General features: G+C 37.9%; 2 protein-coding genes and 1 long non-coding RNA gene across 6 annotated transcripts; 1 reads left to right on the top strand and 2 right to left on the bottom strand.

Moving 5' to 3' along the window:
* Positions 1-1,356: 1,356 nt before the first annotated feature.
* On the bottom strand, positions 1,357-3,207 carry LOC119693512. Its single transcript, XM_038117229.2, has one exon. The coding sequence runs from the start codon at positions 3,205-3,207 to the stop codon at positions 1,357-1,359; it is 1,851 nt and encodes a 616-aa protein (XP_037973157.2).
* Positions 3,208-5,422: 2,215 nt separating this feature from the next.
* LOC105389424 (aquaporin-11) lies at positions 5,423-21,170 on the bottom strand. Of its 4 annotated transcripts, none has more exons than XM_048623599.1 (8): positions 19,343-19,529; positions 19,132-19,261; positions 16,930-17,113; positions 8,507-8,629; positions 7,783-7,934; positions 6,810-6,948; positions 6,363-6,464; positions 5,423-5,874 (listed from the first exon to the last, which is right to left on the bottom strand). In XM_048623599.1, exons 2-8 carry the CDS (start codon positions 19,180-19,182, stop codon positions 5,651-5,653), a joined length of 975 nt encoding a protein of 324 aa, XP_048479556.1. In that variant the 5' UTR covers positions 19,183-19,261; positions 19,343-19,529; the 3' UTR covers positions 5,423-5,650. The 4 variants fall into 4 exon arrangements, with proteins under 4 accessions (XP_048479556.1, XP_048479553.1, XP_048479559.1 ...); XM_048623596.1 differs by having other exon boundaries at positions 19,132-19,242; positions 19,343-19,528; XM_048623602.1 differs by lacking the exons at positions 19,132-19,261; positions 19,343-19,529 and adding an exon at positions 21,021-21,170.
* On the top strand, positions 12,757-14,176 carry LOC119690866. Its single transcript, XR_005253756.2, has 2 exons — positions 12,757-13,030; positions 13,734-14,176. It is a non-coding gene; the product is annotated as an uncharacterized LOC119690866 (long non-coding RNA).
* Positions 21,171-21,890: the final 720 nt, after the last annotated feature.

Genomic DNA, 21,890 nt, shown 5'->3' on the forward strand with positions numbered 1-21,890 from the left:
TCGCCTCCTCGCTCGCCTCGCCACTCGCGGCGCTCGCGTCCGGAGCGGTTTTTGGGGCACGAGTCAAAGGAGCTCGCGTCGCACGCGAGCGGGTGTTTACACTCTCGCGTCCGCTTCATTCTGGCTTCTACATCGTGCCGCGCAGGTTGTGTTCGTCTTCGTATAATTATAACGTAGTGTTTTTTCCTCAGTTGTATAATGGATTGGTCGCAAGACGAAACATTTAATTTCATATAAGTAAATATTTCAATAAAATAATAATAATAAAAAAACACTAAAACGTAAGAAATAAAAGCAGTACTTACCTGCTTAGATATATTAGTACTGTCACATAGAATAGGTCTAAACCATGTCTAAACCTTAAATTATTTCTTACGTTTTAGTGGTTTTTTGAAGTCGTTTTTTTATCATTATTTTATTTTATTACTTATTTATACTTAGTTTATTTGCAATAATTGACAATCAAAATTAAGAAGCAAATGATACCTATAAGTCCTACTAGTCAGTAGTAAACACGAAGTAGTTGCTATTTACCTACCGTTGAGGAGTTCCCTTGACTACCTTCCGTTTCCATCATCAGATCAGCTCAAGGTTACCATCATATTTTTTTTAATGTTAAAAATATAGGTAAGTACCTATGTAGGTACTTTCTAAATTTCATTAACTACAATCGGTTAATAGGTACCCAAAATGGAAATTCATAGCCTGTTTTTAACCCTTTACCCACCCTTGGAGGTGGAATCAAAATTTGAAAAAAATGGGACCACATGGGATCTTAACCCAATACATAAAAAAAAGAATGTTCAAAATCGGTCCATAAACGGCGAAGTAATCGGTGATCATACATAAATTCTTTATTGTTGCGGCTAAAACTTCGACGTCCTCCATCGCTGCTAGCTCAAAGACAACTGAACTCTGCACGAGAGTGTAAACACCCACTCGCGTCACACGCGAGTGGGTGTTTACATTCGCGCCTCCGCACGAGTGACGAGGCGAGCGAGGAGGCGAGGGCCGAGGCGAGAGTGTAAATGGGGTTAGGTATAGCTAGTGGTGCGGTGGAAGCTCACGCCAGAGATGCGGGTTTGAATCCCGGCGCTGACATGTAGATACCAATTAATTCTTTGAATTTAAGTTCAATGTATACTTACCATCGCTCTTACGGTGAAGGAAAACACCGTGAGGAACCGTGCATATCTAGATTTAGCACATCTAGATATGTGAACCCACCAACCCGCAGTGGACCAGCGTGGTGGGAAATGGTCCAAGCTTGGGAAGGCAGTTTAGACCTTGGGGATATGCACTCGAGAGAGCCAGGTGCAGGTACTTACACCCCCCACAGAGAATAGAATAGAATAGCTAATGAAGAAATGTGAATGTTTCCACTTTCATCTCAGTTTTTTCTACAGAGTACAATTCAATAATGAGAACGAAACAAGAAAGAGCGATTCCAATAGCCCACAAGTAAAATACTCCCACCACTTGTGACAAGGTTATAGGACATCCTTCTTCACAGCTATAGCCGTTCCTCAGAGCATTATTAGTGACACTGCTAGACTTGTCTTCTACTGTTAGACCTACAGCTACCTTGAACAGCTGGTCACATATACCAGCTTCATACAACCTGGACACCACGTCTACAAACACTGCATTCTTAAGGCTAGACTTTCTCAAAATCATCTCATGATACACAGTCATCATGTTGTCAGAAGTTTTCAGCACTCTAGCTTCGTAGTTCACTGCTGTTTTCACTTGGAATGCAAAGAAATACCCATCCAATGTTAAGGTCACTCCGTTGTTAGTTAAAATAGTTTCTTGGCATGTCTCGAAAGTGCTGCATTCGGCTGATTTCTTTGCGTAGTCGATGTATTTAGTGTCGTCAAGGAAATACTTTGTCCGGTTGTTGAGATACGCGCGTCTGTCAGAGTTCATGATGTCATAGATGGTGTGGAACGTCTCTGGTGGTGATTGTATGGTTAGGAATGAATACAACTGTATGTTTACGTAGGCAGCCAGGTGCAAACACATGATTAAGTAGCAAAAGTTGAGGATTTTCTGCTTATCTGACCTGGCTTCCTGCAAGCTCGCACATCCCAGCAAGCTGCCCAGACTGAAGAAGAAAGTGTTAGCGAGGTTGCTTTTGTCTCCATCAAAATACGAGATAATAAACCAAACAACTGAGTAACACGTGTAGAAGACGACGAACAAGTAAATACCATTTATCTTACGAATAAGGTTTTGCCAAGTTCTCGCGGGTCTCTCGACTGCATAGATCCAGATAACTGCTTGTCGGTTATAAATTCCGGAGTACTCAACAATACTTCCATAGATCCTGTAGTACCCCCCGACGCATGCGTCTAAGCTTCCGTTAGCAATGAACAATAGGAACTGAAAGTCTATAAATGGATTCTTCACATCTTTGAAAATGTAGTACATTTTAATGGTAGTGTTTAGGTATTGGGCAACTATTTTTGTGATTTCCACATCTGAGCCATGGGCTCCAGCTATTGGCGTCATGTCCCTCTGTCGATCTTTTTGAGGAACAAAGACGAAGGGATACATCGGGGAAATTCCCACGTGAAACGGACACTTCTTGTAGTTTTTTATACGCTTTAGCGGAAACAGTTCGTTGTTTTTCAATTTCCCGCTCACGCAGGTGTTAATATGATTCGGCGTTATGGTTTTCGATAAATTGCACGTTTTTTCATCGATTTCAGGAAAGAAGGTCACGATTTTGTTGTAATCTTCGTCTGCTGCTCTCTCTATGATGAAAGTTACATCGTACCGGTCTACAAACTCACCGAACTTTTGAAGATTCACTTCACATTCTTTAACAAAATCAGTCAGAATGATAACATGAAGCCAGTGTTCAATGATTATATCACTTTTGAAGCTAGTAGCGTCAGTGCAGTCATCGATTTGTATTACAGCCAAAATATGATCTTTGATAGCCTCTTTAGCAATATACAATGCATTAATTTTCATTGTTATATACGGAATCTGGCTTCCCTGCATCGATGAAATGATGTCATTGGTTCGTGCGCCACTATCCACCACCACCACTTGAGGTGTAAACAGAGATTTCTTGCAGATTTCGACCAAGCACTTGCTGTCGGTCATAAAATGCTCATGCCTCCTTTGATTGAGCAGTACATCACTAATACTGGCCTGAACTAAGCTAATGCCAAAGAAGCAAATAATGAGGAGCATTTTAGTCAATTCGAAGTCCGTAACACACGGTATTTTATTCGCGGGTGCGGTAATTGTGACAGTAAAATTTTTACGCCCGATTATGTGAGGCGTTACAAATATTTCATGCAGGTATACCTATCTATAAAACCATTTGGGTTTATGGACATAAAAAAACTAGACAGGCCAGGATAGCTTGCAACTTGCAATGTATATATGTAGATAGGTATTATTTTAGGTATATTAAAACTGCAATGTAAGTATAATTACTGAAATTAGTAATGAGAATGACACTTATTTGCTACGGAAAATGTTACGAAATTCAGTAGTAATATGCTACGAGTGCTACAAAGTAATATTTTCCCATGGAAATTGGAAATAATTTCATAGGAGTTCATTAATTTAATTACACTGTAACTCCTGAGTCTTGTGACCTCTTATTAAAAATACAAATAACCTATGTAGGTACCAATGTACATTCTAAAAGATTCGTAAGGCACTATGCACTAAAAAAGTAATGGTTATTCAGTGTGAGATACAAATCAAATATTTTGACGCCTCCATAGGTAGGACCTAGAAGTTAAATTTAACACATTTATTTGAGGTTGTAAATTTTTTACAAGCTAAAGCTTTTAAGGATGGAGGTACCAAAGTAGTTTCCATTTCATAAAAAAAATAAGGTGACCAAATGGTGTAGTCGTTACTTACCCTGACTGCTATGCCGAAGGCCCCGGCTAGATAAATATCTAAACATGACATGCACCCTAAAAAAAATGACATGACCTCTGCTGGTCAAACTCATTGTCAAGTTTTCCCACGAATGCATTTTTTTTCAACCTAGTACCTAAAACCTATAAGTAGATACGTACAAATATTTTCTTTTACTGAAGCTTACTATATTGATGATGCTATTTACATTTTAGTTAAGTAATTTTTAAGGAGTTCTTAAGCCTTACCTCGTCCAAAGATCTTTTCTTTACTTAGGAATGTTTTTCGTGAAGTTTAATGAGGGATTTCCACTTCATTTGCGTCTCCGACATCCTGTACCCCTACTCTTGAAAGGCAATTGTATTGCGTCTGTCTTGCGTTATGATCCTTTAAAAAATCATAACTTCTCTTCAAAGGCGTTTCTCCAAAAAGTTAAAATACTATTATGATCAGCTAGGTACTTAATGCCTATATTGAGAACCTAGAAACAATAATATAATGCCTACAATTTAGACGTTCCTTAGAAAAAAAGCGAAAAAAGGCTTTTTCGGCCAAAATCTAAAATAAATACTACATTCTGGGTACTTGGTTCTTAGTGCTAGGTTCTAAAAAAAGGCGTTATCTTAATAAACATTTACGTATTTTTACTTTTTGTAAAAACGATTTTGAAGGGAAGTTATGATTTTCTTAATATTGAGAACGCAAGACGGACGCAATACATTGCCTTTCAAGAGTAGGGGGGCTGCTCTAATTAAAAAGTTGGCAAGTAAGGAGTTTCTTTGCTTGTTTATTTAAATAAAACCTTATTCCTCTGTTTGCGCAGTCTTGCGTTTCTGAGGGCTGTTAGTTGTAACTTGTTATCGTACCGCGAACTTTTGCAAGAGGTGAAACGATGAGCTGAAATTCACAGTACTCTACTTATGTTTATAAAAATTGAATAATAATAAATAGTTTTAAGACTTTGTCGCCAGTCAGTAGGTAAACTGTTAGCCCATTAGGTACTAGTAACTCTGAACACTTGACTGGGAATACAGCCTTAATTTCAAAATTCTAAGCAGCTGTCTTTGTAGTTCTGCGAAATCTTATTAGGTCGCAATTAAGTAAGTATTTCTTTAACCGAAACCCTCCTGGATAATTTATATATATGTTCAGTAATTAATGAAAGAACGTTTGTTAAATAAAAGACGATTATTTTAAACAAAAACATTTATTTACAACAAGGAGTACGTAGCACTTATTATATTTTTTATTTTTAATTTCGTTCGTTATTTACACAACAGTAATGTAAAAAAAACTTTAAATAAATTAAAGCATACTTAACATAAAACATATTAATCAGGTTGTGTTGTGTGTTATTGATGTGATAACGATATCATATAAAAACGGTACAGTATGGAATATTTTATAAAAAGTATGATAAAATCGTATGTCTATGTTTTAGGTACAATAGTTAGGTATGTATCATATATATTATGTAAGTAGCAGAGGATAAATCTTAGGCTTTTGAACTAAAAAAATACGCAGGCCGTGACGAATGTAAAAAAACCCCCCTTTAATATCGAACCCTTATAAAATATGACTAGCATCGAATCTTTCGCCCATCTACTTAATTATTAATGCGGATATTAAAAAGTAGTTAAGAAATTCCAATCCAAGATTGCCATTCAAATTTGAACCCTAACGTCCTACCTCCTGCACATCAGAATTCAAACTCAAATAACAAAAAACGGATGAAAACCGTCGTATTTCTCCAGCATTAATCTTCCTTCTCAGCCCAGATGGAATCTCCGTTGGCTTCGCTCGATCCCTTGACGAGTTTCTGTATTGCGGGTAGTTTGTAGATGTAGACAGAGAGGACAGACCCTGCGCAGGCCCCGAGCCAGTAGACCAGGGCATGCTCCAGCAGGGTGTGGCCATCACAACCTGCCTTCAGGGACGTCGCCAACACAGGGTTGAAGTAGCCTCCTGAATAGTCGAACGCTGTAGAAGATGAGACAGGGTTAGATGTTTATGCTGATGTTGGTGAGAAAGTAATGGAAAGACCTGTTGGTTAAATATATTGGAGTCTTTGGGTAAGGTGAGTGGATAGAGATCTAATAGATGTTGAAACTGGAAGTGAAAATGAATGTCATGAATTTAAGACTGAAATGCTACCGATATGCTAATGATAAATTCAACTTTGCTTTTTATACTTTGGTTGGTTTTTTAAATGACAAATTGACAATGGCTGTAATGTGAATTTAATGATTTACTTCGATGATCTACAACTATTAACTAAGCTGAAACTTAACTTTAACAACAGACATCCATGCGAAGGTAGCAGAATAAAATAATCTACTAAATGTAAAAACAATTAATAAAGCCAATAATAACGTATTTACAAATCCCGATTTAGTTGAGGATGCGAATGAATGAGATCTAGCGATTAGTCGACATGAAGTAGCTATTGTATTTGTCTTGATATGTACCTTTTCCTAAATGGATTTTGCAAAAGATGGACACGCCTATGTCAGATATGGCGAGACTGTCCTCATAGCGATAGATGAAAACCTTGTGCCTAAAGAGGACCCCTGCAACATGGAACTGATTCAATCGATATTCTGATCATGAAGATTTTTGTCAGGAGTTTTGATGTGTTAAGTATGTGTATGGTGACTGGGTTTACCTACTGAACTTTGGCATTACTTACAATATTATTATAATTAAGTTTTCCAAGACGGCCTTCACTCAAAAACAATGAGAGAGTAAAAAAAACCCAGCAAACACTTTCAATTTATAAATTCTAATTAGATAATGATGTGATGCACCTATGTAAGTATAACTGATTAACTGTGAAGTGTTTTCAAAAGATATAAATGTACTTTAAAAGCCAGGGTCACTCATTGTCCTCTAACATGATGCTCTACCATTCTTACCTGCGACGACGAGGGAGGTTCCTATGAAGGAGTCGATGGCTGAAGCGAACCGAGGGTTGAGGTCACCGAGAGACTTGGAGGCCAAGCGGCACATGCAGGTGGCTACTCCTTCCACCACTGCACCGTATAAGACTGGAACCTTAAATAAGGGAAATTCAACTTGTAAGTAAAATGTTTGATATTAGTTAGGTAACATAGTAGGCAAAATGTTCGCGTTAGAGGCTTATCAATATAGTATGCCGAGTGCTTCATAGTTTTGCGCTCATTCTTCGCAAGTTAAGCATGCGCAAAACGAGGTGATGGTGAGAGCGAGTTCGCCTAGTGACGCGAGAACAGTTTGCCTACCGGAGACATAGCCTTAGTGCATATTTGTGCCCTGACGGACTCTAGTGCTGGCATTTATGTGAATGAATGCAGCCTTGTCTGGAAAGGACTACTTATAATCTGGCATCCTTTTAAGAACTAAAAGAAAAATACTTTCAATTCCTTTGCGGATGCAGGAATCATTAGTTTTTGTCACACATAAAGCCGTTAGAGCACAAACCATGCATGGTACCATAGAATAACGAGAACTAGTATGCTACTGTACTTGTTATTCTATGATGGTACATAACTAAGATAACACAACCACTTACAGAGTAATTATATTAACTAAACTCAAAAGACATTGTTTAGGTATTGGGTAAAATATTATAGGCATCTTGCTTAGCAACTGAACTGATTGGATAGAAGCTAACGATAAAAGTTAATACCTATGTAGCCATTAATTACGAACTTACTTATGTTAGACTTCCTAAAATACTACTAGATGGACACCTACTACTAGAAACAACGAGTGCTCGGCCGAGGATACCGTCTCGCCACTCTACTCGGTCGGTATAATCAGGGTTTACCCTATCGTATTTGGGTAGGCACAATCACACGACAAACACATGCAACAACAACTCCCGTTATACTTCCATCTAGCTCTCACCTGTAAATCAGCCTTACAGTCTTCGAAAGCCCTGTCCTTGTGTGTCTCTGAGATCTCCAGAGCCCAGTACATCTGCACGTACTTGAAGACCAGCAGGCCTCCCGTCAGCTCTGCCCAGGTCTTCAGCAATGCCTTCCGGATGTCGCCCTTGCCTGGAAATGTGGGAGACTGTGTTTAGATGTGTTGTCATCATATATAATTATAACTATACATATATATGCACTCACGACTGTCATTACTGAAGGGGTAGTCAGAGGTGGCTCACAAGCGAGCCACCCACTTTTCGCAGCACATTTGTAGGTACTCGTACTCACGTGATAGGCTGCGATTGTTGCGAACCATATCGCCGTTTTGGAATAAGTACAATGCACTTAGGATACACATCTAGAATCTAGATGTGCAGGTTTCCTCACGATGTTTTCCATCATCGTAAGAGCATATTTTAAGTTTTTTGTTGTCATCATAAGTCTAAAATACACTGCTATTGGATACATAGGCTTCTACTACACTACGAATATACTCGTAGATACACAGTATATCCTGTTTTAGGAAACGTTTATGTACCTATGTATAGGACTAACTAGGTAACCTAGTAGGTGAGTTTTAATTTAGGTACTGATTTGTCAGCCATTTTAGTAGAGTAACAGTATCTTCATGAGCAAATACCGTATAATATGTACCGATAGTGATACTATATATTATTATAGTATATGTATTAGCATACCTTCAACGATTTCCTCCAGATGCGTGTAGGGGCAGGCGGTGGCCTCCCCCCAGTTCATGGACCACCAGATCGTCAGCGCGAACAGGAAGATCGCATACGTCGATACACCGAAGTTGTCCGCCACTGGAAATGGAAATATTATAATAGAAGGTAATCAGGGATTTTTATGGAGAGAATCATACGCTTCCAGATAAGCATTTGTTCAGTAGGGTTAAATCAGATTACCTAATTTATTGATCCTTACCTAATTTAATACCTAGGTACTCCGTGGACCATCAATGGTAGGTACTTATACGAAAAGACTAAGTACCTGACTATATGGGTAAGTATGTATTCTGTATCTACATATCGACGGTGGAAAGGCAAAATGGTTTAAGCGCCATGACATAAAATGTTCACCAGAGCGATTTAAAGTTTGAAATTTTCGAAAAAAAATCATATCTCTGTAATTATTCTAGCTATGGCTTTGAAAATTAAAATACGTTAAATTGAAATAGTTTTCTATGTTATTCTGTATATAAAATGAATGTACATATTCTATTTACTGAAATAAGGGACATAAGACATAGGCATCTGAAATCTCAGTCAGGTAAAATTGGCTTAAACGACATTAACATTTTAATTAAATACAAGTAAAAACAATTTAAACACCAAGGAGATTTAACCATCACACCAGGATAATGTTTTATAATAATTTATGTTACTTTAAACATTCCATAAGAATGAATTAACCGCCAGACTAAAACCCCCTTATTCATAGAGAAGTTACAAAACGTTTTAACTAATAAACTGTTTTGTCCCTCTCCAACAAAGAACAATTTGTTCTTTGACAGAGAGGGACAAAACAGTTTATTAGTTAAAACCTATTGTAACTTTTCTATGAATAAGGGGGTAAGGCAATTTATATCTAAGATGAATGACTTAAAGAATAAATGAACTTATAATTGGACCTCAGAACTCGAGAACGGTTGAAGCGATTTTGGTCTAGAAACATTTGTGGAAGTCCAGGGAAGGTATAAAAGGTAAGAAGGGTAGGGTAGGGTAGGGTAGGGGAGGGTAAGAAGCGGTACCTGCGGGCCAGCTAGATTGAAAACAAAAAATTCATAATATCTCACCAAGTCGAGCAAAGAAGCGGCATGGCCGTACCTTTTCTCGAAGCATTATTTTATTATAAACTTTATTAACATATTGTTCACCGCGAAATCACTTTGAGATTGAGATCCAAGTGATCAGCAGGTTTACTTATTCATTAATTAATAATCATAATCCAACCGACATTTCTTCGTCCGTCTCTATGCCACCATTCTGTCACCGCCTTTGTCCACCTTCCGTCCTGCCTTCGAGCCAAGTTTCCTGCCGACTCCCATTTCAGTTCCGTGACCTGCATACCGACGTCGGAGACTTTTGTCTTTTGGTGATTTACCACGCTGGGAATACGGTCTGTAAGCGAAATTCTTAACATGGATCGCTCCATAGCTCTCTGTGCAACTCTGATTCGGTGCACAGTTTCCTTGGTCAGCGTCCATGTATCGGCACCGTATGTTAGTGTGGGCAAGACACATAAGCAATTATCAATCCATAAGCAGCGTCGCTCGCTTTAAACTATCTGTCAGATTCATACAAGATACGCTAGATTTGATAAGCAAGCGACGATGCTTTAGGATTGTTAATGGCTAAGTTTTAGTGGTGGTAACCCCAAAGGACTATCACAATGTGAGTTGGGTCTCACCCGACAGCCGGACCGAGAACCAACTCGACCGACGATTAGTCGAAAATGGAGACACTTCTGGATGTTAGGAATAAGAGGGTTGCTGATGTCAATAGTGATCACCACTTAGTCGATGGAAAAATGTGCTTGAAGATAGCGGGAGTTTAGGAGCAGGCCACAAGATCTGCCAAAGGTGTCGTGTAAATAAGCTGCAGGACCCACAAGTTAGAAGAAAACTTAGTATCCAGATCGGCAACAACTGGCATCAAAGACGTGTTGTTAAAAATTTGCGAAGAAATAATAAGGCACAAGGAACACTTAAAAAATGAATGGATGTCTAAAGAAACATGGGATATGATCAACCATCAAGGAAGACTTAACGTCGAACTAGACGACCATTCTAAAGAAGCACTTGCATACGAGTATTTTCTTTGTGAACTTAATATCAAACGAAATTTATAAAAGGACAAACGCTGCTAGGGGTAACCCTATATCCAGCGATGGTTGCCATAGGAAACATGAAGGATCTATACAAAGCATCTTGAAAAACATTGCAACAAAACCCAGGATATCTCCTTGTTACTATGAAAGATTGACTTTCAAGATGGTATAGCCACATTGCCGAAGTTTTTAATGATCCTAACCACCACCTGGGGAGTTGGATGCAGATGCAAATATACCAGGAGCATCTTGTATCTTGATGCATAATCGTAATCATTATGATTAATAAAATCGGCAGGTCTTACAGGCTAGTCAGAGGCCTTCGGGTGGCTTGAAAACGTCTGACAGTTGGGTAGCCCACTTACCCGAAAACTCTCTCAGCACAAGATTGGTTGTGTTGGGGCCCAATAACCCGCGCTAGGCCAACGTGGTAGACTAGGCCTAAACCATTCCTTCATTGGAAGGAGACCCGTGCCCCAGGAGTGGGGACGTAATGGTTCGTGATGAGATTTATGACTATCCTGCATCTTGACAGAAATTTAAATATCCAACCCCCGAATAAGACGAATTGATACGGACCATACGATCGCTGAAGAGTGGCAAAGTACCAGGGAACGATGGATTTCCTACGGTGGCATAAAAAGCAGGATAGATGGAATATACCAGATATTGCACTCTTCAGCGATGGAGGATGATGAAGTGAAGTTAGAGAAAAGTTAATTTAATTCATGTCCAACTTTTTCCTATAAGGTTTGCTTTTCGTTGAAATACTTTATTCTGAAAATTATGGGATACAAACAGGTCGTTGTACTCGTGGTCACTGGTCTTCTATTTCGTATAATTACCTAACAATTATCAAAATCGGTTAAGTTGATCTAGAGATTTGCGCTTGGGAACACATTTTCGGTTAGATTTTTATATAGATAAGAAATCCTGTTTCTGACTAGATTTCGATATAAATTATTTATGAATAAGTTTATTTATGATATATAATTATTATTTTGTATAAAAAGTAATGTCATGTTAATACAATACAAATATTTTACATTAAGAACCATATTGTCATAGAAAAAATATTTTATAAAAAATAAATATTTGGTTGGATCCTTTTAGAGAAACGTTAAAATTCCCTACTTGCATAGAAACAGCAATTTAGGCGAAAGGATCCAAGTGCATATTTATAACTCAATAAATATTATTTATAGCAACACTATTATTTAGAACCTGTGTAAAGAGTAATATAATAGATATCATAATTTAATGTAGTTATCGGTGATATATTAAAAAAATATTTACAGTTTTATACTGGCGAACGAATCTGAGTTTGTACCTACGTAATTACGCTGCGCACGCGGCGCCAACTGTCGCATAGACGCACGTCCTCTCCCAATGAACGTCCCGGCGGGGTGCTGAAGCGACACCTTTCCAACCGGTCCTATTTATATTATTGGCGTTTTCACACAATATCCTTCTGGATATAACAGCTTAAACACCATAGACCGCTTCATTGCGATTCTTTTGAATTGTTTTATATCACTTATATCAATTATCTACAAATCGCAAAAAGCTGCTTAAGTGCCAATTGTACCACTAAACAGATTTAGGTAAAGTTGTATTAACCGCCAAACGCCGCGAGTAAGGCTGACTGGTAAAATGGTTTAAGTGCCAGTATGGCTTCAAATTACAAAATTGTAAAATGTATTAAGTGATTTTATGTTATTTTTGACCAGAAGGCATTTTGTTTTATATCAATTACGCAATCAGGTAGGTCGCTTAAGTAACTAATGATACAAATTCACATTAGTTCAAAATGAATTAAGTCACAATGTTTTACTGTTTTAGTGAGGGTACAATGTTTTATATAACTTTAGTTTTGATCAAGTATGTTTGAACATACAAATGACTAAAAAAGTGGCTCTTAATACAAGAAAAAAGTATTAAGATTTCCAAAATCACCGTTGTCTTAAGCGCCAAAAAGTGCTCAGATCGAAACGAGACCCGCACCATTCGAAAGAGAAAAATCAGGCGATTCCAACGGTATATATAACTCATATTCGCCAAAAGTGGCGGATAATACATTTTGCCTTTCCACCGTCGATATATAAGGTGAGTCGGGGCAAGCGCGCCTACGGGGTAAGAGCGCCCCCCCCTATTATCTCAAAAACTACTGATGTGGGACTCTTAACGACATCTTACATCCATGGAACAAATCAAATGAAGTTCCGGGTTTAAATCACAGATGGCTCTGCTTGCTCTAATTTGAGATAATGGACATTCTATTTTTAGTGTCATTTTAACATCAATTACGAGATGAGCACGTGTTACAAATCCATTAAAATCTCAGAAAATCATCAGTGTTTGGGGAAACTAATAAGGTGAGTGTATAATTTAAAAGATTTCCTTTAAATCCTTACTTGTATTTTTCTTTTTAGTAGCGAAATTAATAATTTTCTAGCCAATTATAAATCTTAACCTAAAAATTTTCGAGAGGGGTAAGTGCGCCTGAGTACTAGGACCAGCCATTTTTATATGGCGCATTTGCCCCAAGGCAGGGGTTACCAACCATAAGGTGGCCGATTATTTCCAAAATTGCCTTTGATATCTTTTTTTATTTATTTAGCCAAATTCATACTGGAGGCTTGGTAAGTGACTAGTATCACAACTCGAGAACACTTTATGCTAATTTTATAATATAAATTGGTAACCTGCCATAGTATAACTGACTCGGGACTGTCCTTGCGTTTGTAGGGAACATGTATGTTATTGTATTGCAGATTATTGCTCTAAGACCTCGGTAGGTACTGAGTTCTTACCGAATCTTCGGTAAAAATTTGGCTACATACATTTTATTAATTTACAGTGGGGGCCAAGCTAAATGTGACGCTCGCAGTTAAATTTAACTCTTAAATACGACGCATTAATTAAAAACGGTACAAAGTCCAATCTGTTACGCTTAGCTTTTCCCGTACTGTACTAAACTATGTTCAGTTATTAAAGACCCACAATCCAAGTACGGTTCACGTGTTTGGGGGATGTTTCTATAGGTTTGAAATAGGTGTTTTTTTGCATTTGTTTTAGATGGTTCGTAATTACGTTAGAAAAACTGAGGGTCCTTCTTGGTCCAAGGAAACCTTATTTGAAGCAATTGAAGCGGTTCAATCAGGTAGATTATCTGGGTATGAAGCTGCCAAAACATACGATATACCCCGTAAAACAATAATGGATCATGTAAATGGTCGAAGAGGCCAAAAGTCACTCACACAAGGTAGACCCACTGCGTTGTCATCGGAAACGGAGCAAAAATTAGCTGATTGTGTACATGTGATGGAAAAGCTTGGGTTTGGCTTAAGTCGGACAGAAGTTTTAGAGCTTGTTGGTGAATATGTTAACAAAAATAACATAGATACACCATTTACTAATGGCATACCTGGCAGTGATTGGTTTTCCAATTTTATGACTCGACACGGATTGTCAATTAAAAAGCCTCAAGCTGTTGAAAATGTTCGTAAAACAGCGGCTGATCCCTTCATAATACAAGAATTTTACGACATGGTTGAAAAAGTTGTGAAGGAGTTGGGACTCGAAAATAATCCAGAAAGAATATATAATATAGACGAAACAAGCTACTCCAGTGATCCGCAAAAAACAAAAGTGGTTGGCCGGAGAGGATATCCGTCAACCAGGACAACAGCGACAGCGGGCAAGGCCAATACAACCGTCTTAATTGCAAGCAACGCAGCGGGTGGCAAAGGACCTCCTTTTATTATTTATAAAGGAAAGTATGTTTGGAGTGAATGGACATCTGAGGAAGCATATCCTGGCACTTTGTACACTGCCACAAAAAAGGGGTGGATTGTGTCTGAAGCTTTTAGGGACTTTATGTTAAAAAGTTTCATCCCTAAGTTTTGTTAAATTTGTTTATGAAAATTTTGTACGTTTTGTTTTTATGCTAATAAATATAATTATAGCCTGAAATTAAAGTTTTTTTTTCCTATTACTGTGATTTGTCATAATTTATGCCAGTATAAAATTTCATCTACACATACATTAAAGTTTTTATCAAAATTCAAAAAGCTACCCACCTATGATTGTTGAGAACCCCTGACTCGAAAGATATGGCGCACTTGCCCCGAATTTCATTTGATGGCCGTAACTTATTTTGTATTGCCATTTTCAAAAATAACCCAAAAGTATTGTGTTTTTTTGTTGACGTTCTTTCAAGTAAATTTGGTGTTTTTCTGCTAAGCATTACTTTTGGCGGTTTATTTTGTGTAGGCGCACTTGCCCCATTTTCAGAGGCAAGTGCGCCTATTTCCATGTTTTTAAAAAACTAGCATTATATCCTAAATTTATCAGTATATTCACTTAATCAACGTAACATTATTATCTCAAATAACCAAAGATTGTAAATTTTATAAATTTACATGTTTAGGTCAGTAAATAGAGAAGATATATTGAGTTGAATTCATCTATGAAAAAACTATGGCGCGCTTGCCCCGACTCACCTTAACTCTATAACAAAAGGTCAATGGGACTTATGGTAATAACCTTATGACGCAAATGCTAAGAAAATTACCTACATATTGTAACCCCCCTGACGAAAAAGACTCCCAAACGGCTGAACCGAATTACGATTTGTTATTAGTTAATGTTACCCCGACTGTTTTTAACTATATTTTATCAAAATCAGCTTAGCCGTTCAAAACTTATCCGACTTTTAGTGTTGATTTTCGGGGTTGGCTAGGTTATTTAGCAATGAATCGTTTTTTAAACTTGGTAAACTGTGCTGACTGTGCAAGGCGCAATAGCAATGTCAGCTACGGAGCTCAGAAGCAGGCAGCTGCTGACAATGTGGGCTTCCTTGATAGCATCCGCCGCGGCCACAGCGGATGTTTGTCCCGAAGCCAGATCACAACAGATGGTGGGGTCACTCTATACCTGCCGATGAAAAACTACTTAAACTAAACTAAACTAACGAGTGCTGTACTGAAATCAACGCCGAGATAGAGCGTGACCCCATTTCGCTGAAAAACTTAGTTTTTCGTCATATTATTATAGTGTGATCCCTCTAGGAAAGCTGTCAAAATAGGGTCTATTCTGAAATTTCTGAATAACTTTTTTGTTCTAGAATGTAAATTTTTGATCTTAGTTTAGTATTCGGTATTCAGAAAACTGTCTGGCATTCATCATGTTGTTCTACAAATTTATGGGTTGCTAGTTTTAACATATTTGTATGTTCCTGCTACAAGAAAAAAATATGAGTACAAGGTACCTAATTAATACATCTAAATCAATATCAAAATCAAAAATATTGATTTAAACACCTTAGACATGGTTACATAGTTCTCTAGTAATTAAATTAAGGCATAATATAAACCCGCTTCTCTTTTGAAAATGTTTACCCGGCTATCTGAAATTCTCGGCAAGTCTTAGTGGAAATTAATTAACTCTCATTTCTTATCTTTTCCCGGAGATAAGAATGCATTCCCGCCATGCACCGCCCGTTGCAGCAGCGGGGTTACTCTATCTTCACAAAAAACAAACGAACGTGAGATAGCATAATATCATCAAGCAACCCGTATGTTTAATACACCGAGATACAGGGTGTTGCAAAAAGTTTTTTCTCGAATTTTGAAATTCTGATTTCAGTTTCGGGCTTAGATATACCATGCTGCACATGCTGGTTTCGGCTTAGTATACCCTTTTTGCAACACCCTGTAGAGTCGTGGTTTTGCGAGATGTTCTTTGTTCGGGACTTCGTTTTTCATGAGCTAGAGCGACCTCCTCAGAGAAGCTCTGTACCGATAAGACAAAGCAAAAGTATTTTCACATTTTCTGCTCTCTCTCACTATTGTTGTAGTAATCTAATTTCCCCTTTTAAAATACAACAAGAGATAGGATGAAATCTAGCTAAATTGTGGAGAGATCGGACTGTATTGGGGTACATTAGCCCCTAATTGAGAACATCGTCAGTTAAAAGTAGGTTCCCACTTTAGGGGACAATTAATATGAAACGACTTGTGTCCCCGAACAGTCTACATCGGTTGACACCAGCGTGGTGTCAACCTAAGATTGCTTCCGCAACACAGAAGGTATTTTACTAAGGTATCTTTGCGCAGAAGACACTTTTTAGATGCTTATGGAGGTGTGAGGCGCGAGCGGAATGTGTCAAAAACACGCGATGCTATTGGTGCGGGTGTGCTATGTCGCTCGACCGCTATTGGTCCACGCTATACCGCTATTGGTCTATAGTCTCTACTGAATATAAACCTACCAATAATAAGCTCGAAGCAGCAGCCGCACAGCTCAGCAGCGGCTATGGCCTCTTCCAGCAGCACTCTCAGGAAGGGTTCCTTCACTACGCGCTGCACCAGTCTGCGCGCACAATGAGCCAGCAGTGACGTCAGCAGGATGAAGAGAGTGGAGACTACGAGGGGGGCGAACGTCACTTTGTTCACCTGGAAGTGGAGATGGAGACGTGAGGTTTGGGAATAAATAAATAAATATGTGGGGACATCTCACACACGGCCATCCGACCCCAAGCTAGGCAGATCCTGTTTTATGGGTGTCGGACAGCTGATGATGAATGGGAATGATCTGAAGGTGTCTTTGGGTTGGCCGATGATTATGTTTTTCTATATTTGTAAACGTACGATTATAACTATACGTTTAGTAAGTATTTAGGGTCTTGGGTGTTGATATTTATATTTAGTATCTATCTATCTATGTATTTGTGTATATATATCAGCTGTCCGTCACCCATAACACAGGTTCTGCCTAGCTTGGGGTCGGATGGCCGTGTGTGAGATGTCCCCACATATTTATTTATTATTTATTTATTTTATTTAACAAGTTTCCTGCATAAGTACTTAAATATCTTATAACTAGGTACAGTTCTCCCATCTTAATAATGCGCATGCAAATCTTCGCAAACTGTCGTATTCCCGGAAACACCCGAATCATTGCCTTAAACAAAGCACTTGCATTTTGATCCTTGTTCGAAAGAAATAGTAGTCAATATCATGTGACACATAATCGAAAACAATTTGGGCGGTCGGTGGCTGTCACCGATCAGTCAAGGGTCTCAAGGTCAAGATCAATATTACTTTTGTGGAATTATAAAGAGCTACAATTACACATCGTTCTTGTTATTTTTTTCAAATGTGAATTTAATTTCAACTTTAATTATTTTTGACGATGCCATATTATGAGGCACATTTAAGAATAAAATATGCGTCACATTGATAGACTTCACTTTGCCAATAAAGCCACACCCAAAAGACCAAGTTTGTAATTGTAATATTATTGTGAATGATCAGCTCTGTAAATACTTTTGAACTGAGATTTTAATGTAAACATTTTTATTAATGTGAAATAATCAGTGCTGTAAATACTTTTGAACTGAGATTTCAATTTTTTTATATAAACCTGTGTTTGAAATCCATTACTCCTTATAATATAAACCTTGTGTTATTCAAACCTTCTTTCATCCATCTTTACATCAGCTTCAGTAAGACACTTGAAAAGTACCTCCTGTAACATTTTCGAAGTAAATTTTAATATTATGGAATATTATGAATTATCGCATCAAATTTCGTTACTGATAAATCAATTATCTCTTTTAGCACCAATTACATAATTCTACTAAAATTTCATGAAGAAAATGCACTTAACCACTCTAAATACATAATAGTTTTCTAACGCTCGGGAATACGACCGTTGCCGAACAATGACGAAGATTTCTATGTGCATTATCAATTTTGGGGAACTGTACTAACTAAATAGTCTTAATTTTTTGTAAATATTATATTGCACCCCTTATCTTTTTACTCCTGCTGTGGGTTCAGCAACTGGTACAAAAGTCTTTTGGCACTAAAACAACGTGATATTTTCATGTAAATTGTAAGTAGGTACTTACTTAAATTATTTATTTTGTAGTTAAAAAATCATTTAATTCATATTTCAGGAATGAGCCTCACTTGGCTAAGTAGCTACCTACACAACCCGGAATGATTCAATCAATTTTGATAAAAAAAATACAATCTCAATAAGTATATAGAAATCGGCTCACTCGACCTTCTAATTTGTAGACACAGACCCACAATCACAACACACGGCACACACACCTCTATTTTACTTAGGAAATAGTTAATAGAACAATACAATACACCTACCTAATCACTGATTTGAATGCTGACAATAGGCCAAATTGTACAAGAACCATTCGATTGAAGGACGAACTAATTACGTTATTCTAGAGTTGTGTTCCTGCCATTACGGTAACATCGCGGTGAGATCAGCCACGAGAATTGACCATTATGACTCAGGTATTAAGGTTGCTGGTTCTGCCAGACTTTTGACATTTTCACTCGGCATGGCAGACGACCAGACGGCTCTGCATGCACGATATCTGGCTCAAAGAATGGCTGATGCATGAATGGCGTCTGTTGCTCCCACTGATCTAAATACCACTTACCCTAACAACGATTTTGAGGAAGATCCCCAGAACATCTATTGTGAACTTCATTTTGTCGTTTCTTCTATTGACCAATTACCCAACTTCAATTTGGCTCGTTCACTTCACTGACTGAAAGCGAAAGTTCATTCTAATTAGATTTTTCTCGGCCTCTTCAAACTTCACTAGCAAATAAACATAAACAGCTCAAATGGAACTCAGGAAAACTTACCATTTCATTCGGGTTCCTCCGGCCGTCAATTGTCACTCATAGTTACGTGATTCGCGTGCGAAACGGATCAAAAATCGGGGGGAAAATATAATATGTACTACGTTTGGTTTTTATTGGACGAACACTGCTGCGTGCGCGCAGCATCGCGAGGCCGAGCGAAGGCGTTCTTTATTTAGACGCGGCGCGTCGACTACGCCGTCGCTCCCAGGGACCTAGTATTTATACCGTTACAAGCACTGCACAGCTCTCCACAATAACCTAACAGAACTCTGCGGGAGTCTTGCATCTGGCATCCAACAAAAAGATCAGTAAAAGTGGATACTCTCCCGCGAATCCGCAGCTAATGCGACAAAGATGATTTGCTAGTGTGTAGATGTGACTGTGCTGTGGTCGGGAATAGATGTGCCAAAGATGGACGGTGGAGATACTGGGCAAACGTCCAGTTGATTTTTATTGTCAAGTTAAATACAGAGGATAGGAGGATAGTACAGTCGACATAGGTATGTCTAGCTGGTGGGTTGGACTGACGTAACTCAAGAATCTAGGACCGAGTTAGGATAGAACTACGTATAAGTACCAGTCGGCCTTTCGTGGCGGCTTACTGTAGGTATAAAATATGACTTATGTTCGAACTATCGAACGACACCAATGTAGGTAGCAGAAGACGATGTCATATCGGCTTCTTAACTAACTCTAACTTCTAACTTCGGTCACATTTGCTAACATTTGCATCTTGATATTATTATAGGTAAGCCTAATGGTTTTCAAAAATATACATTAGGTAGGTACTTCTAGTAACATTAGCTGCCAGTTTCTATATCTCTATCTATCCATAACTGGTAGTTACTTTCATACGATTTTGACATAAACAAAAGTAACAATCTGTCAAAATCGTATGAAAGTAACTACGAGTTATAGATAGATAGAGTTATAGAAACCTGCAGTATGTAAATAAGTAAGCTTTATAGGCCCTGTTCCACAATGTCTAGTTAGTGGCTACCTGTAAGATAAAATACATGCTGTCACTGTCACAAAAATAATAACAGAGAGTGACAGCATGTATTTTATCTTACAGGTAGCCACTAACCAGACATTGTGGAACAGGGGCTTAATCTAAAAATGAGGTTTTTAGACTTCATGTACTTATTGGAATAGAGTTTGTGGAAATCAAATAACTTATTAAGTAATATATTTCATGATTAAGTTTAGTAATAAGTAATACAATACTTAGGACACTACTCACCGGGTGTCAAACCGGTTTTGATTGTTTGTTACATACACCATGAGGATAAGTAAATATGTCTTCAATTATGTCTAAGCATTAAATAACTACTAGTATTGTTTACGATATAATATTTACCTAGGTACATACCTACATTTGGTAGGAATTTATTGTGTATAAAGTCTGTAGTAGTACTCAAAGCTATGTGCCAATCGTTTCCAGGCCAATTTTAAAAATTGTAAAGTAAGCTGGAAGGAATTAGCTCAGGGAAGACAGGGAATCATCAACGAATAACTGTTCTACAAACTTTGAAAACTCGCATATAATATTACATCCTCATAAGTAGAGATACTTACTTACAAACTTTTTCACGTGCTTTTAACGATGTAGGTACTATTTTGGCTCACTTTTGCAAAAAGCTGTAGTTACAATGTTTAATATCAAAATTTACCATACCTGAACAGGAGTTGTCATCTTTACAGAGTTCATGACTGAATGAAAGTTTATATCTTCTCTCTTATGGGTAAAGTGTACTTTAAAAGCGATGAAACACTAAACTTTATACAGGTATAACCACTTTATAACAGTACATAAAGAAGCCGGACATTTGCTGATAACACTAGAACATTCAGCTGTCGGTTTATACTTGTAGCACTAAAAATAATACCTAACTGCCTAAGAACTATTTATGCGCCTGAACTAACGATTGGCGACTTGTTGCTATAACTTTAATTCAGGCGCAGGAGGGTCACTCTACTCTACGTATCTATATGAAGAACGAAGTTTTGGAGCGCTGCTGCGCGAGCCACGACTCTATCTCATTGTGTTAAACGTTCCGATTGCACGACGGCTGTCATTCCTTAGTTTTTTGTTAGTATAGAGTAACCCTCCAGTTCCTTCGTATCGCGCCGATTACAAAGGCACCACGGTGACAAATCCAGCTCTAGTATTTATTTTACTATAAGTATGTCCAGCCATGGATGAATACGGGCTGATGATGATGATATCTCCAAACCCCAATCTCACTCCTCAAATATTTTATCCTGGGATTCCTAGGTCTTCCATCAGTCTCAGCTACAATAGCCAACCTGACAACGGCCGTTAAACTTAAGGAATTTGACCTATTTAAGTAAAACCTTTGTTTGTTATGGACCCTTCGTAACACTTATTAATATTTGCACCTTGCGACTTTTTTGAATGAATTTAAAGATGGGTCACGTAATAACCAACAGCTGTTTGTTTAATTAAAATTATGTAAAGGTCAATTTGCAGTTAGTGACATTTGAAGGAAATGAGAAGAATTCTGGCTTCTTTTTACTGCAATTA

Source organism: Plutella xylostella, chromosome 3 (assembly GCF_932276165.1).
Source record: "Plutella xylostella chromosome 3, ilPluXylo3.1, whole genome shotgun sequence".
Classification (NCBI taxonomy): domain Eukaryota; kingdom Metazoa; phylum Arthropoda; class Insecta; order Lepidoptera; family Plutellidae; genus Plutella; species Plutella xylostella.